Genomic DNA, 14,318 nt, shown 5'->3' with positions numbered 1-14,318 from the left:
GTTCCCCATAGTCTAAAAAACACAAAGAAGGAGACGTGTATCTAAGAAAGACACCTCTAACTAGAATTTATACCTATGGTTTGGCTTGGTGGCCTCTCCTACAAAGTGAGTACTTTAATGATTAATTTTGCAATATTGCCACTTTTAACTCCCTCTGTATTTTAACCATAATATATGACATTAATTATGAAAACTGCTCCTTCTGGCAGCTCAATCCTGATTGATATGATCAGTCCTTTTCAAAAAGTCTGTTCATTACTAGTGTTTTCTGAAACTGATGATGAGTGTGGCAGCTTCTGTAATTGGTGTGTATATGTTTGCAAAAATACCAGTTATGGGTATCCCAATTATATGGTACTAGAAGGTGAGAGTAGGAATATTTTATGTTCCCATACACTGGTTTTCTTAAAACTTCTACTTGTACAACCTGAAGCAGCACCCCCTGCATTGTGTTGGTTTGGGTTTTCCCCTTTCATAAATTTCCAAGTGTTTCATACAAATCTTATTTTCTATCTAGTGGTTGCTGACTGGCATCTGGCTTCAACACAAGGCAGATTACAGTGCCAGGAAATGTTCCGAGGTTTTCAATTCAGTAGTAGCTAAGTAGCATAATTATTTTAGGAAATTAACCTTCTTACTGAGACAGATGGAGCTGATCCAGTCTACATGTCTGCTATAGGGGACTAGCCAAACACACATGGTAACCACAACTGATGGGCTCTTAGCAAGTGTCATCTACTGATGTCCTTGCCAACAGGGAATTAAGGTATTGTTCTGTCCCAGCATCCCTTCAGGCAAAACTCTGGGATTTACCAAGGCAGGAAAAAAAACTAACAGAAGACTTCTTTCTTCTGTTCTCTTCAGGAGTTACTTTTATGTTTGTTTCTTCTTTCCCCTATGTGACACACTTCTTATTTCTTTTCTATTTTTCATGATTTCTGGTTGAATAGTTCCTTATCTCTTTGTTGGGTTTTGAAACTTTCTTTTGTTTTTTTGGGTTTTTTTTGTCTTTTGGTTGAGCATGAGGAGTTACAGTGAGGCTATTTACTATCGTGGATATTCCTGGAATTTTTATCAGCTTTGCAGGTTTCAGTTACACATATGAAGAGAAACAAGTGGTACTTTAGTCAGCAAATTTTGTTTTTAATTCACAGATTGTTGTTTCTGGCTATTCCCCTAAATGGGAGAGAAGTAGCGGAGTGTTTCCTGCAAATAAAACATGGGAGATTGGAACAAAACCTAGCTTTAAATCCCACGCATGAGAGATGTACTTGTTCAATGATATAGCATGTTGACAGTCCTTGCTGAATGCATTATAGAATGTATTTCCTTTGTATTTATCTATTCATCCTGATCTGAAGCATCCTACCTGTGAAATTTCCAGAGTCTCCCAGTGACTTTGTATGCTGTTCTCACCCTTACCCACACTTGTGATCTAGAGTTTTATGCTTCAAAAACTCTTTTATTTTAATATTTCTTGATACTCAAGCTGTTCCTAATTCTTATTTTGTAGTAAGTGTAGGGTAGGGCCTGCCTACACAGAAGATAGTGTGAACTGAGGTAGAGTAAGAAGTTAAAGAGGAACAGCTATTCTTCACTGAATGTCTGTTTTAACTGAATCCATTCATAATGTGGAGGGAAGACTTATTTTGTTGCATAAGTGTCCATGTGAGAAGGTATTATGAAACAGTTACAGCATACTGCTTCTCCAAATGAACAATTTACATGTTTGTCTCTCCAGCATAACTGACAACAAACAATGATGAAATGTCACGGATTTTACATTCTCACGAGCCAATTTTCATTCCTTATCCTTCTAAGATATCCATAATTGGAGCCAGGAATATCTGAGAGGATTAATTATACTACAGCTATAAAAATTCTTTCACTCTTTTGACCACCTCTCTTTTTGAATCTTTGGATTCTCCATTTTAATAAAGTGAATGTTTCTCTTAGAGATTATTAAAAATACTATTTGTTGAAGGATTTTTTCTAGAATAATAATCAAATCTAGCCTTTACAGGGAAAGTGTCACAAATTCATTTTTCCTGTGGCATTAACACTGCACGCTCTTGGCAGAAATTCACCTCTTAGATGTTTCAGTTTTAAATCTCTGCATGTTTCATTGCATGATTAAACTGACTGATGACTCAGTGATGCATATCAAGGAGCTTATATTTTTGTTCACCTGAGTTCAGTTGATAGCATAATTTTGTTTGAAGAATTTTTCTGTAATTTGCATGCCACAGATTTCTTTTAGCTCTATAATTGATAGACATAAATTGTCATACCTGTGCTGATCTCGATTTAGTTTAAATTTAAGTCATGAAGATCTCATAATTTATTCCTGCAGTTTTGGCAGTTAAATAACATGTAGGCCAAATCTAGAAATGTTTAAGAAGTTGACAATAGTTTTGTGGGTATCCCAAAACATTAGGAGAAGGATATTCGGTAGAAGATGTCAGAAGGAACTATGCACCGCTCAGTCTTCTTGTAAAGTTATACTATGCTCATATTCAATTTAATGCTTCTGTTATCTAAAATATTTTCATGTTATGAAATAATTAACAATTTAAGAAAATTTCTCTTTTTACTAGAGAAAAATGAATTTTACCAAAATATTTCATACCTTTAATCTTGACAAAGTAAGATTGCCTTTTTTGGAAACATAATCAAGTTTTTTAATGGAATTTTTTTTAGAAAACAAATTAAAGGCTGTAATTTAATATGGGCTGTCTGTCACTTCTTACAATTTTAGAAAGGTGAAACCTTTAGATGACACTGGCAGCGAAGTATGTGAAAACCTCCGGGATTTCTATTCCATCACCAAATAGATTATCACACATTGCAAATTATCTTAATTTGTTTAGGGCAAACATTCTTCATAATATTTTTGTAGCAGTTTATATTAAAAAATTTCAAGCCTTTAATTTCATTGCATTGCATTGCATTTCTCATGAGGCTTACAGTTGTATTGCCAGGTTTAAAACCAATAATAGAGACATTGTTATCATGTCCACGGTGAGATATACATAGTGAGAGAAAAATCTCTTCTAGAATTTTAAATAAATAATCTTTTTCTTTGCTCATCAGTAAGTATATTATTTAGTTAGATATTCTTTTTGTAACTGAGTTTTGTTGTTTGCATTAGAATCTCGTCCTTTGTCACTTCCTGTGAAAACCATGCTGAACTCATCTGAAAGTTGCAGAAGTCCTGAGGAAAGAATGAAGGAATTTATTGGAATAGTGTGGAATGCAGTTAAGTGCCTTACACTTCAGGTAAGATGAAAAGGAAGTGGAAAAAAAACTATGTCTTTCCAAACTTTATGATACTTTTTATGCATCCTAGTGCTTTTTATTAGAGGGTTTTTAAAGGAGCTCTTAGTTTTATTGTCTTATTTCAGTAGTTTCAAAGTCTGAGAGAATGAAAAATAAAATACAGATTTTGGGTAAATTAAACAAAGAATGCTTTAGATTTAGAATATTGGGTTTTGAAATACTTTGTTGTATTCAAGGGAAAGATTCTTAAAAAAAAATATATGAAGAAAAATTGCTTGTCACACTTTTCTGTATTATAAGCATAAATATACACCTTTGTATCTGTAGTTAGATTTGAAGATTGCCTTCTTTTCTAAAAATATTTGAGGAAAGCATGTACGATAAATACTTTCTCAGGGTGTATGATACAATATGCCGTTATACAGTGAAGGCTCAGCAGCTTACTTGTTTACCTTGTCAAAAAGGACAAGTAGTTGGCTGCTCGGATTAAAGCATTTTGGTTTATATTGCTCTAGATGGTGGTTGCTGATCAGTAAGAGCAGGCTATTCATGTAGCAGTATTGATGCTGTGTTAGAAGTCCAGTGTTAAGATTGGATGAACAAATATTAGATCGCTGAGAAATGCTAGAATTAGACTGTTCCCAGTACTTATCAAGTGCTTGCTGGGAAATAACCCTAATTTGGAACTACTATAACCTGTGCCGTTTGAACCATACAGTCTATGGGGTTGGTATTTTATGGTACACCAGTATGTAGTACCAAAACTGATTTTGTTTAAAAAAGAAAAAAAATCACAAGAAACCCCAACATTATAGAAAGTAATCACTGAATGCCTGTTCCTTCTTCCTACCAGGAAATATATTTATTTATATACAGGCTCATCCCAGAGCCTGTGTCTGTGTTACTTCTCTTTCATGTGGAAAGGACTTACTATTGACAATATTAGAAGGTTTGAAAGTTCAAGTTTTGCCTGAGCAAGAACTTGAGACTTGTGACCTGATTGCAGAACATCATAAAGTTGAGGAGATGCTTCCTATTAACTCTATTTAGTTTTCAGCCATATCTTTCATCATTGTTTCATAAGTATTTTGCTTGTTTTCCTTTCTTTTTAATGTTATCACCACTGTAGATTAAAATGTCTAGATAAGAGAGATAATTTGTAAGCTATTTGAAGAAAACTGTGTATTTTTGTTAAGTGTCTGGGTGGTACCTAACACAGTGAGACTTACAGTTTGAGTCGTAATAAAAATAATAACATAATGAAGATGAAGAAGAGGTGGATCCTTTATAAATGCAGAAAATTGAATCAGGGCTAAGAGCCTCTGCTCATACATTTTTCATAGTATGTTTTTTTGAGAGAAACTAGAAAAGTGAATTTGTTTTGAAGAATGGTTAAGATAACAACCAGCTAAAAATGAAGTTTGCTTGTTACTAGATAGAAAAAAAAGAAAGGTAATGGGTTTTTTTGTGGAGATGAAAGCTGGTGACAGTGATAGGCACAGGTTTTCTCAGCGAGTAATTCATTAATATATTGCTGCTCTGACCTAATATGTTCACAGATTAGAGCTAATACTGGCAGAGGGTTTTTTGTATTGGGTACTTTTTCTAGTATTTGAGGTTCTAGATTTATTTACTTTTTACAGGATTTTTTGGTAGAGTACTCGTGCTTTCTATTTCATCGTTATGACTATGAAATTATATTTTTAGTTTTTATGTATGTTGAAATTAAACACCCTTATGAATTGATACAGTACCTTACACACTTCTGGTGTGTTTCATCCTTGTGCTTTGATTGTACTTGATAAAGAATTTGCCAGTGTCTTGCCAGAAAGATATTGCATGTTATCAGTGAAAAGTTTCAATGACTCCAAGGAAACCTTACGAGAAAAGTTCAATAATGTGCTTCCACACAAATATGCAGTAGTTCTTAGTAAAATATGAAGGATTTATAGATATGCTTGCTGTTCTTTTTATTACTGCTAGTTGTCCCTAAATCTATTTTTTTTAAATATGTTTTTCAAGACACAAATGCCATTTATGCAGCTTGTTTTCTTCAATACCAGCCTAAATGGAAAATTCGTGCAAGGCAATATATAGAGGATAAGAAGATGAGGGTTATGACTATTTTTCAATTCAACTTTATTTTATTAAACATAATGTGCATATTATTAAACACATATAAGTATATTTATAGATTAAATTCATATAGATTTTCTGTATTTTATTATTATTTGGCATGAAAAAGGCAAATCTCTAGAATAATTTGTCTGGTTAAATGCTGGAGCACTTAGACTCTGTGGCTTTTTTTTTAAAGCTAATTTTTATGTTTCTGGATATTTTAGTAGTATCATTGTAGAACAGAAAAGTCTGTAGTTGTCATCAGATAAAACTGAACTTCATAACTTAAAATCATCAAAGGATTATTCTTTTAGTAGAAGTTTGAGTTAAGTAAATGAGTTTGGAACCAAAGTAACTAGAAAGTTTATTTTGGATCCAAAGCTGGTACTTGCTTAGCCCTAGCCCTGGCTTGCTCTTGATAGAATATTGCATAAAGATTTTGTGCATTGGAGTTGTGGTAAGCTATTAGTATGTAAGTTAGAAGACTTTCATACTTAACTGTAAAAAGTTGGTTTATTATTTAGTCGTTGTAGGATTTTATATGCAGCCTTGAAGTCTTTTTGGCAGTTATGCTGTGTAGGAGAATAATACTCATTTTTCACATGTTCTTCATACTAATAGTTGCTAAAATTCTGAAGCAGTATAAACACAATTAATTTTAATTGGCTGTTAATGCTGAATTCCAGTGAGAACAATGAAGGATCTGTATTAAAAGTAAATGAATTAATGAGTAATGTTGCAATGAATGCCAACTAAATAAGAGTGTAATTGTTACTTATAAAACTTAGATATGCCACATGCCTTTAAATTCTCCTGAATTTATTTGGAAAAAAAAAATCTGTTTCCTGAAATTATTGAAAATAATATTTTCTTTAAAACATATAACTTGTACAAAATTTTTGTCAGAGTGAAGCAGAAAGGGAAGGATGGAACAGTTCCTGTTCTTTGAAAGAGATTCTGTGACTTGTAACTTAGCAGTAACAGCTCACAGCAGTTATTCAGCAGTTATGAGATAGGATGATTTCTTAAATTTGTTACTTACCACAAACCAACAAAAAATTGAATTTTCCATAACTAAATAAAACCTTCTTAAAACATTTGAAACTTTTCTTAGAAAAAAACAGGAATACTATGTAGTACAAAGACACCGTGTTTTAAGTGGTCAAAGAAAATGCAGCTGATCCATATTATACTCATTTTTGTGTACAGGTAGCCTACTCGCTTAGTTCTCTTACTCATATGTTCTGCTTTCCATTTATATAATTTTTACTTTCTGTATAACTTCAAAACACAAATTTCTGTCCTGCTTTTTAAAATTCTGACAAATGGTGCATCTCTGGCTCAACTGTGAATGGTCTAAATGGGTAGAACTAATTTGGCTGTCAGAGTCTGAGCTATGGTCTTATAATGCTGAGTGCACCAGAACCCCTACATGAGATGTCTATCGGTAGTTTTCGGCACTTTTGGGAGTCATTGCAAGATGATATTCTGTACTTGAAAGTCCCAGAAAAACACATTAGCTTTCCTACCAAGAGCATATGTGGGATGATGAGGAAAGAGGCAACTTCTCAAGAGAGACAACCTTATACAAGTGTCACCTTGTAGAAAATCTTTGGTGCCTCTAATTGTTTTATGTAACTATAAAATGTGGGTTATGGAAGGGAATCTCCTCATGGTATCACTACCGTGAAAGGCTGTAAAGACTCATGTACAACCTCTCCCTCTTTGTTGCACTTGTGCAGGATAACTGTGGCGTGTCACTTGTTTTCCTTCCACCCGCTCTGCTCAGGAAGATCTAATCTTTCGGCAGTATTTATATCAGTGTTCTCTCTAATGAGCAACATTCTCTTTTTATAAAATATGAATTAAAAATACTCAATTTTTTTCAGTAACTTAATACTTTCCTCTTTATACAAAAGTCTTAAAGTCATTGGACTTTTTTAGGCTCATATATTAATAGAAGCATAGAGCAATATGCTTTGCATACCTTTTAAAAGCTGGAAAGGAAAATACTGCTTACTTCATTGGCTTAACATTAGTGTATGTTATTTAGCATGTATAGGCCTTGACATAATAGAAAAGAAAATAGGGGATGATCCTGTTTCAAGAAATTGTAATAATTCCTTCTCTTTAACACATGAATGTGTTCAGTATTGGCAAACGAACATGTTGCTACCAAAACTGAAATAAGATCCTTGAAACAGAAAGGATGTTGCCATGGAAAAATGAAGTAACACTCAGTGCAGCTGCGAAGCATTAATGAATAGGATATTTTTTTAAAAGATCATTTGTGTTTGGTGTGGCTTGGAGGGTCCCAACCAGATGGTTTCCATGAACAGGATCTGACCCCCAGCTTGAGGACTTCTTACTGGCAGATTACTTCATTTTCTTTCCCTTGGATTGTCAGATCCTTACATTAATGCAAGATTTACTGCTGCAGATTTATATTCACTTACATAAATCAGTCACATCTTACATTAAATTCACAATTTTAGGCACACAATTTAACAGTTATTTAAAAAGTGTAAAAAGATTTATATGATAGCTTTAATATATGCTATTAATGTAGTTTAATTTTAAGAATTTGGATTACATATATTTTAAAACACTTTCCGATTGGTGAAGCAGTCTGTAGCTCACATTCTCGCGTTTGTCCAACATATAATTCCATCATTTTAGGTGTACTCTTCATTCCTTTACTGGAATTTGTAAGTAGAGAGATCTCCCAATTCAGTAGTACACAAATTCCACTGAAGTTGATAGTTGTGCATAAGCAGAATTTGCCTCTGAGAAGTTCAACAGGTGCTATTCAATTTTGCTTTTTTGGGGTCCTTTTGCATACAAGTTGGAAATTTCTTGTGTGATCATAATAATTGCATAATTTTCTCTCAAACGTGGAATTTTGCAACTTGGCAAAGTTCAATAGCAATGTTCACTCTATCACTTACTACATGGGTGAAACGGAAAGGAAAATAGAATAAATTTGGCATTATTTACATGGAGGCTGAAGACAAAAAACGGTGAGATAACCCTCCTGCTGAGTCATTCGGAGTGGACATCCTTGCTTGCTTAAGCCTCTGATGGAGCTTAGGTGCAGCTAGGTCTGATCTTAGTCTCAAACCTGGATGACAGTTTATATCTGATGGAAAAATACAAAGAGTAAGGAAGTTCTCCCACTGAGTCACAAGTTTCAGAGTAGACCCGCTTGCTTTCTAAGTGTCCTGATGGAACTTAGGTGCAGCTTGGTGTAATCTTAGACCATTGTCAAAGTCTAAGACTATGTCTAAAGGAATTAACTACATGGATTTCATTAGTATTAATTTAACATGCAATCAGCAGCTTACTGAGGGTCTGTTGCAAATAAGGGATCTCTGTGCCTTGGGTACAGAAGGATCTTTCAGTCTCAGATCAAATACTCAAAACACTGGGAGGCATCCCAGCCCAAGGGGAGAGTTAACTGATGTGCAGTCCATTTGCAATTTCAAGAAAACTTGACCTCATCCAGAGATCTGTTGTTTGTAGAAGATGTCCCAGTTCAAGGGGACATCACTGCTGTGCAGCCGTGCTACCTGGCAGGGAGAGCTCAGAGGAGGTTCACTTAGTCTGCCGTTTTTATGGGATAAAGTGATTGACTTGTAGTCAAATGGCATACAGTGGGAAGGGTGTGCAAGAGACTCCTTGTATGCACAGCTTTCTTTGTTCCTTGATAACTGAGTCTTGGAAAAACACCTGCTGTTCAAGTGTGAATCATGTGATCAGTGTTCCAGGCATCCATGCTCACCAGGTCACTCTGCCCTTTTTGGGTTTCCTGGAGGAGTTCTTGACCCATCTGCAGAGGCCTTTACCTCCTTTGGAGCTTGTACTGAGCTACTGCTGGTCTAGTTAAGGCAGTTGAATGCATATATCACACATATGGAGGGCCTGATGCTATTATGTAAAGCCCACCAAAACTCATGGCCCAACCCCCATTCAGTTGTGTGAAAATAAATGACAAAGAGCTGCTTGTGCAAAAAAGGAATTTCCATCAGGAGTTTAAAGAAGTGAAACTGTTGTGATTCTACTTCAGTATTCTTGATACGGCAAAGTAAAATAAAACAAAAGTAATCTGAAGAACTTTTCTTTAGTACAAAACTGTGCTGAATTGTAAATGAAGTGCAAAAACTCTATACCAAGTACTGAGATCTCTTCTCAAGAGTGCTTTGTAAAGTATGTCCTGTAGATCCTGCTGCTGGTAATGTGACAAAGTATAGTATCTCTTCAAGTTTGGTGAAATTTTTGGATTATTACTACCACATGGTTTGTATATCCTGGCAACATTTGATGTTAATCATCATGGAGATATATATATAGATATAGATATATGTATGTATATATATATGAAGAATGGATGATTTTTTATAAACTGTTTACTCAGCAAATGCACAGATAAAACAATAGTTATACTGATAATAAGTTCTTTGTCATCTATTTATCATTATCCCACAATGGCTTGACCTGCAACCTGTTACTAATAGACCAGAAAATCATCTAATGTGTCACTGTAAAAATTTTTGCAAATTGACATAATGACTAATTTACCGTTTTAAAAAAAAGTCCAAATCTATTACATATGTAACAATACACCCTAACTTTTCATCCAGTATAAATAAAGTATACTCTGCAACCTTGGATCAATAAACTACTTATCAAAGATGTAATTAACTTCATTTTACAACTCAAACAGTTCTAAAACCAGAAACAAACACAGACTTCATGTAACAATGTATTTATTTTTGCAAAATTCTAGTTATATTTTTTGCAGTGAATTCTTGTCAGTTTGTCTAAGCAAAAGAGCACAAAAATGCTGAAATAAAGATGAATATCTGTGTTTTCCTCAGTAGACTGGCAAAGTGCTGATGGTGCTGGGGAATTCAGCTCTATTGCAAATCACTGTTGTGGTCTTGAGGGCCTAATATCCTTCAGGGGAGAGTATGAAATACAAACCTTGGTTATGGCTTTTAAGCTGTGCTGTCTTTAATGATGTCAAATTGAAAGACTGTTACGTAAGTTTACAGCAAATAAATGTTTTTATCACAGCTACAAATAACATCTTGTCCAACATTTTGTATGCTAGACTTTTCCAAGCAATGCGAAGAAATGAACTGACTCATAGCTTGTATTTGCTTAACAAAGCATTCAAGTGTGCAGGCTGTTAGAGCTATTTGAAATCCAGGTGCCAGAATGGTATTTGCAGGAGCCAAGGAAGACTAACAGCCTGCAGTTTACACCAACTCTGAGTGAAGAAGTTGTAATGAGTTGAGTTCTTGGTTTGGGCTCACTTAGCCTTGCTAGAAACTCGTAAGAAGGTGTCAAAATGGTCAGAAATGCTCCAGGGTAAAAATATTGCTTGAAAATAAAGAATAGAAAAATGCTATTTCATATAAAAACGTGTATGCTACTTCTCATTTGCAATGAAAACAGGACAAAAGCTGTATAAACTTTGCCAACTTTATTAGTTTCTCTTTCTCTTTGTGTACATATACACCTCTCCATTTGTTTAAAAGTCAGGTTTTCACTAAAGTTTGTATTTTTCCTGGTTTATCTAATGATTAACCTTTTTGTATATGCTCATTATTGTTGTCTGTTAAGTAAAGACAGAATTTTCCCTGAACAGTTCTGTATAAAAAGTAACAGCATATAAAATGTTGGCTAGTTCTAGAGACTTAGCTATTGCTAACAAAAGCTAATGAACTGCTAAAAGAAGAGGACTTTCTCAGCTCTATTGTGAGAACATTTTCTGACTCAATTGCACTTGTAAAAAGCTGTTGAAATGTATGTATGTTCACTTTATATGGCAACACCTTTCTGATTAATTTACAGAGCAAAGTCATCCTTCTTCTCCCTCCCATAATCATAATTTACAAGAATGTATTGTTTTCCAACGTTTCGTGTCATCTTTCCCCTTAATTCAACTAAAAGTTAAGACTATTTTTAATCAGCTGTGATGGATGAATAACTTCATATTTTGTACCAAGATGAATACTCTCCAGTGGTGGGAGGAAATAATCTGAGGATCTTTCTTGGCTTTGTTTTTTCAGCTTGAAGTGCAATCTTGTTGTGTATTCCTTCCAAATGATAGCCTGCCTTCTCCAAGTACTATTGTATCAGGTGACATTCCTGGGACTGTGCGAAGCTGGTACCATGGGCAGGCCAATATGCCTGGCACACTTGTTGTCTGCTTGCCCCAGATAAAGGTTATGAGTGCTGGACACAAACACATGGAACCATTGCAAGAAATCCCATTTGTTGTGCTGAGACCCATCCTGGAAGAAGGTAGTGTGATAAACTCAAAAGAAGCTTACTCTTTAATTTCCATTTTTTACTGTTATGAAAATTATCTTTGTTTTATTTTGAAAAATTCTGATTTTGTACTGCTTTTTTAGCAGTATGTTATGTAATATTGATGTCTAGAAATAGTAATTACAAGGTTTGCCCCATGGAAATCGAAGTGAAACTCATCATCAAAGAGCTACTTCTGTGATATGTTTGGTATGTTTGAAGCTAAAAACTTCAGAAGTGCAATCTTTTCCCTTGTTGGTTTTGTCATTCAACTTGTTTCGTAGCCACCAACAATGATTCTGACATAGCAGGAGGCAGCAGTAAATTGTGAATTCCAAGACAGAATGGAGACAGGTTAGGAAAAAATTCTCATCCCACCAAGGTCTTGGATCTGAAATTCAGACTGGACATTAGTAAAAGATTATTCACTGAGAGCTTCACAGGAAAGTGGTCATGGCATCAAGCCTTTTAGAGTTCAGGGTGCATTTGGACAATGCTTTTAGTCATAAGATTTAACCTTAGGTAGTCCTGTGAAGAGCAGGGAATTTTACTCAGTGAACCTTATGGGTCCCTTCCAACGTGAGATATTCTATGGTTCAGTGTAAGATGAGAAAATAAATTCGTAAATATAACAGACTGTCAAAAGAAAAGAATGAGACTTTAATGGTCATCATAATAGGCAACAGTTGTGTTCTCTGTTGTGTCTTATGGATTGTAGCAAGGTTTTTGTAGAGATTTGAAGAAAGAAATTATGAAGGTTGAGAAAAAGTACAGTAGTTCTTATTTGAAAAGCTAATCTTTGATAGGGACTTGAATTGTAGACCGATTTGAGGAAAGAATCAGCCTTTAACATTCCAAACATTTCAAACTATGTTATTTAGAAAGAATTGTTGCTGTTTTGTGTATTCATTCTAAAATGAAGAGAGGGAGATGCAGTAATTGTTCCATTGATTTTGTGACAGCATTTTCTGGGAAAATTATGCTGTTTTCTGCATACTTGTTGCTGAAATATAAACAATACAAAGGGTATGCTGTGAAAAATTAAGTCAAAAACACATTCAAAAGCTAGTCCTGCTCCTGCCATCTGAAATTTGTTTGGATTTATGACACTGTCTTTCTTCTCCTTTTATTCTGCCATTTATATTGGACCCTTCTCCTCCTTTCTGTATTTTTCCTTAACTCACAGCAGCAGAAATAAAAGTGTAGTTTCTAATATTGAAAGTCATGTTAGAGATGCTGCCGTATGAAAATTTTTAAAAAAAGTAAAAAAGAGGGAGAGAAAGGTATATGTGTTTTTCCTAATAACTTTCAGTAGGAATGATCTAATTTGCTAAGCATAGTGACAGATAGATGAAAAATTGAATCAAAGTCTTTTTTTCATTTTAAACTGATGATGTAATTTGAACCATTTATGAAAGTAAGAAGTCATTTGAATTTTGTCGGACCAAGATTTGAAGGAAGGATCCTAGTGAGAGAAAAGAATCCCCCTGTTTGGGATAAAGTCAGGAATTTATTTGTGTGTGGCTTTGTGCCCTGGGAATAATGCCAAACAGAAGTTCTCACAATCTAGATATTTTTGATTCTCTAATGGAGCCATTGCCTTCTCCTATGCCAAAACTCCCTCTTAAACAGATTATTAAAAAATTTTTTTGAAAGCTTTAAAGTCACTTCTTTTGCTCCTTTCCTTGGAGAGGTAAATAATTTTAATGGACTTTTATTGTAAGAGTCTCTTAATTTGTTTTCTGTCTTTGAACAAGACTTCAGGGACATACCATCATTCTTAAGACATGTTGCCATCTCTCTGAAATTATATTTATTCAACGTTGCTTTTCCTGGTAACTATTTTTTGAATCATTCCTTCTTATATAAAAAAATATATAAGTAAAAGGCTTGTTCAGAAGGATACATCATTACTAAGCTGTGTGCTCACTTATGTATTTTTTATTATATGAAAAACTAAAAAAGGAGGAAAAGAGAGCATAGTCATACTCTCGTTGGGGATATTTCAGCCCACTCACTGATACTTATTGACCCCAAGATGTCAACTTACTGTAAAAATAGTTTATACATTATCCCACAATCAGGTCTTTGTATTTTTTTTTCAGAATTCTGATAAATTTCTTTTCTGGGGTAGTTGTAGTTTATAGGAATGTTTAAAAGAATGTTTTAAGTGTAGCACTTTAATTCAGAAACATAATATAGCTCAGTCATACTGAGCAACTAAGTAATACATAAATTGATTTATCTATGTAAAGAATGAGATATTCCTTTGCACTTCTGTGCAAAGGGGATCCAAGGTGAGATTCTCCAACACCCTGCTCAGTCACTTCTTGAAAGCCTGCACATCCCTAAAGGGGTTGTTCCAGCGAATGATTGTTCTTACTGTCAATACTTTCGTATATCAAGATAAAACCTCTCCCAGTGCAACTTTTACCTGTTGCCCTCTTGCCTGTCTTCTCTGTTTTGGCACTTTGCGAGGAGGAGGCCCTCTGTCCTATTTGTAGCTGCTCTTTAAGTAAAATAGTTACTAAAAAGAAACTAAATAGTTAGAAACTCAGTTTAAGCAAAACTGGAATATTTAGAGAAGTGCTTTACAGAGCGAG

The 14,318-nt window shown here is 34.5% G+C and overlaps 1 protein-coding gene across 4 annotated transcripts in view; it reads left to right on the top strand.

Moving 5' to 3' along the window:
- VPS13B (vacuolar protein sorting 13 homolog B) overlaps positions 1–14,318 on the top strand; it is a 424,870-nt gene that overhangs the window by 201,417 nt on the left and 209,135 nt on the right. For all 4 annotated transcript variants that reach the window (XM_027692551.1, XM_027692552.1, XM_027692549.1 and 1 more), the window contains exons 22-23: positions 3,152–3,279; positions 11,475–11,709. In XM_027692551.1, coding sequence (XP_027548352.1) covers positions 3,152–3,279; positions 11,475–11,709 — 363 coding nt within the window. The remainder of the gene's footprint in view (positions 1–3,151; positions 3,280–11,474; positions 11,710–14,318) is intronic.

Source organism: Neopelma chrysocephalum, unplaced genomic scaffold (genome assembly GCF_003984885.1).
Source record: "Neopelma chrysocephalum unplaced genomic scaffold, ASM398488v2 Primary Assembly neopelma1_86, whole genome shotgun sequence".
NCBI classification, from domain to species: domain Eukaryota; kingdom Metazoa; phylum Chordata; class Aves; order Passeriformes; family Pipridae; genus Neopelma; species Neopelma chrysocephalum.
The sequence above is the reverse complement of the archived record's forward strand: the minus strand, read 5'-3'. Positions and strand labels throughout refer to the sequence as shown.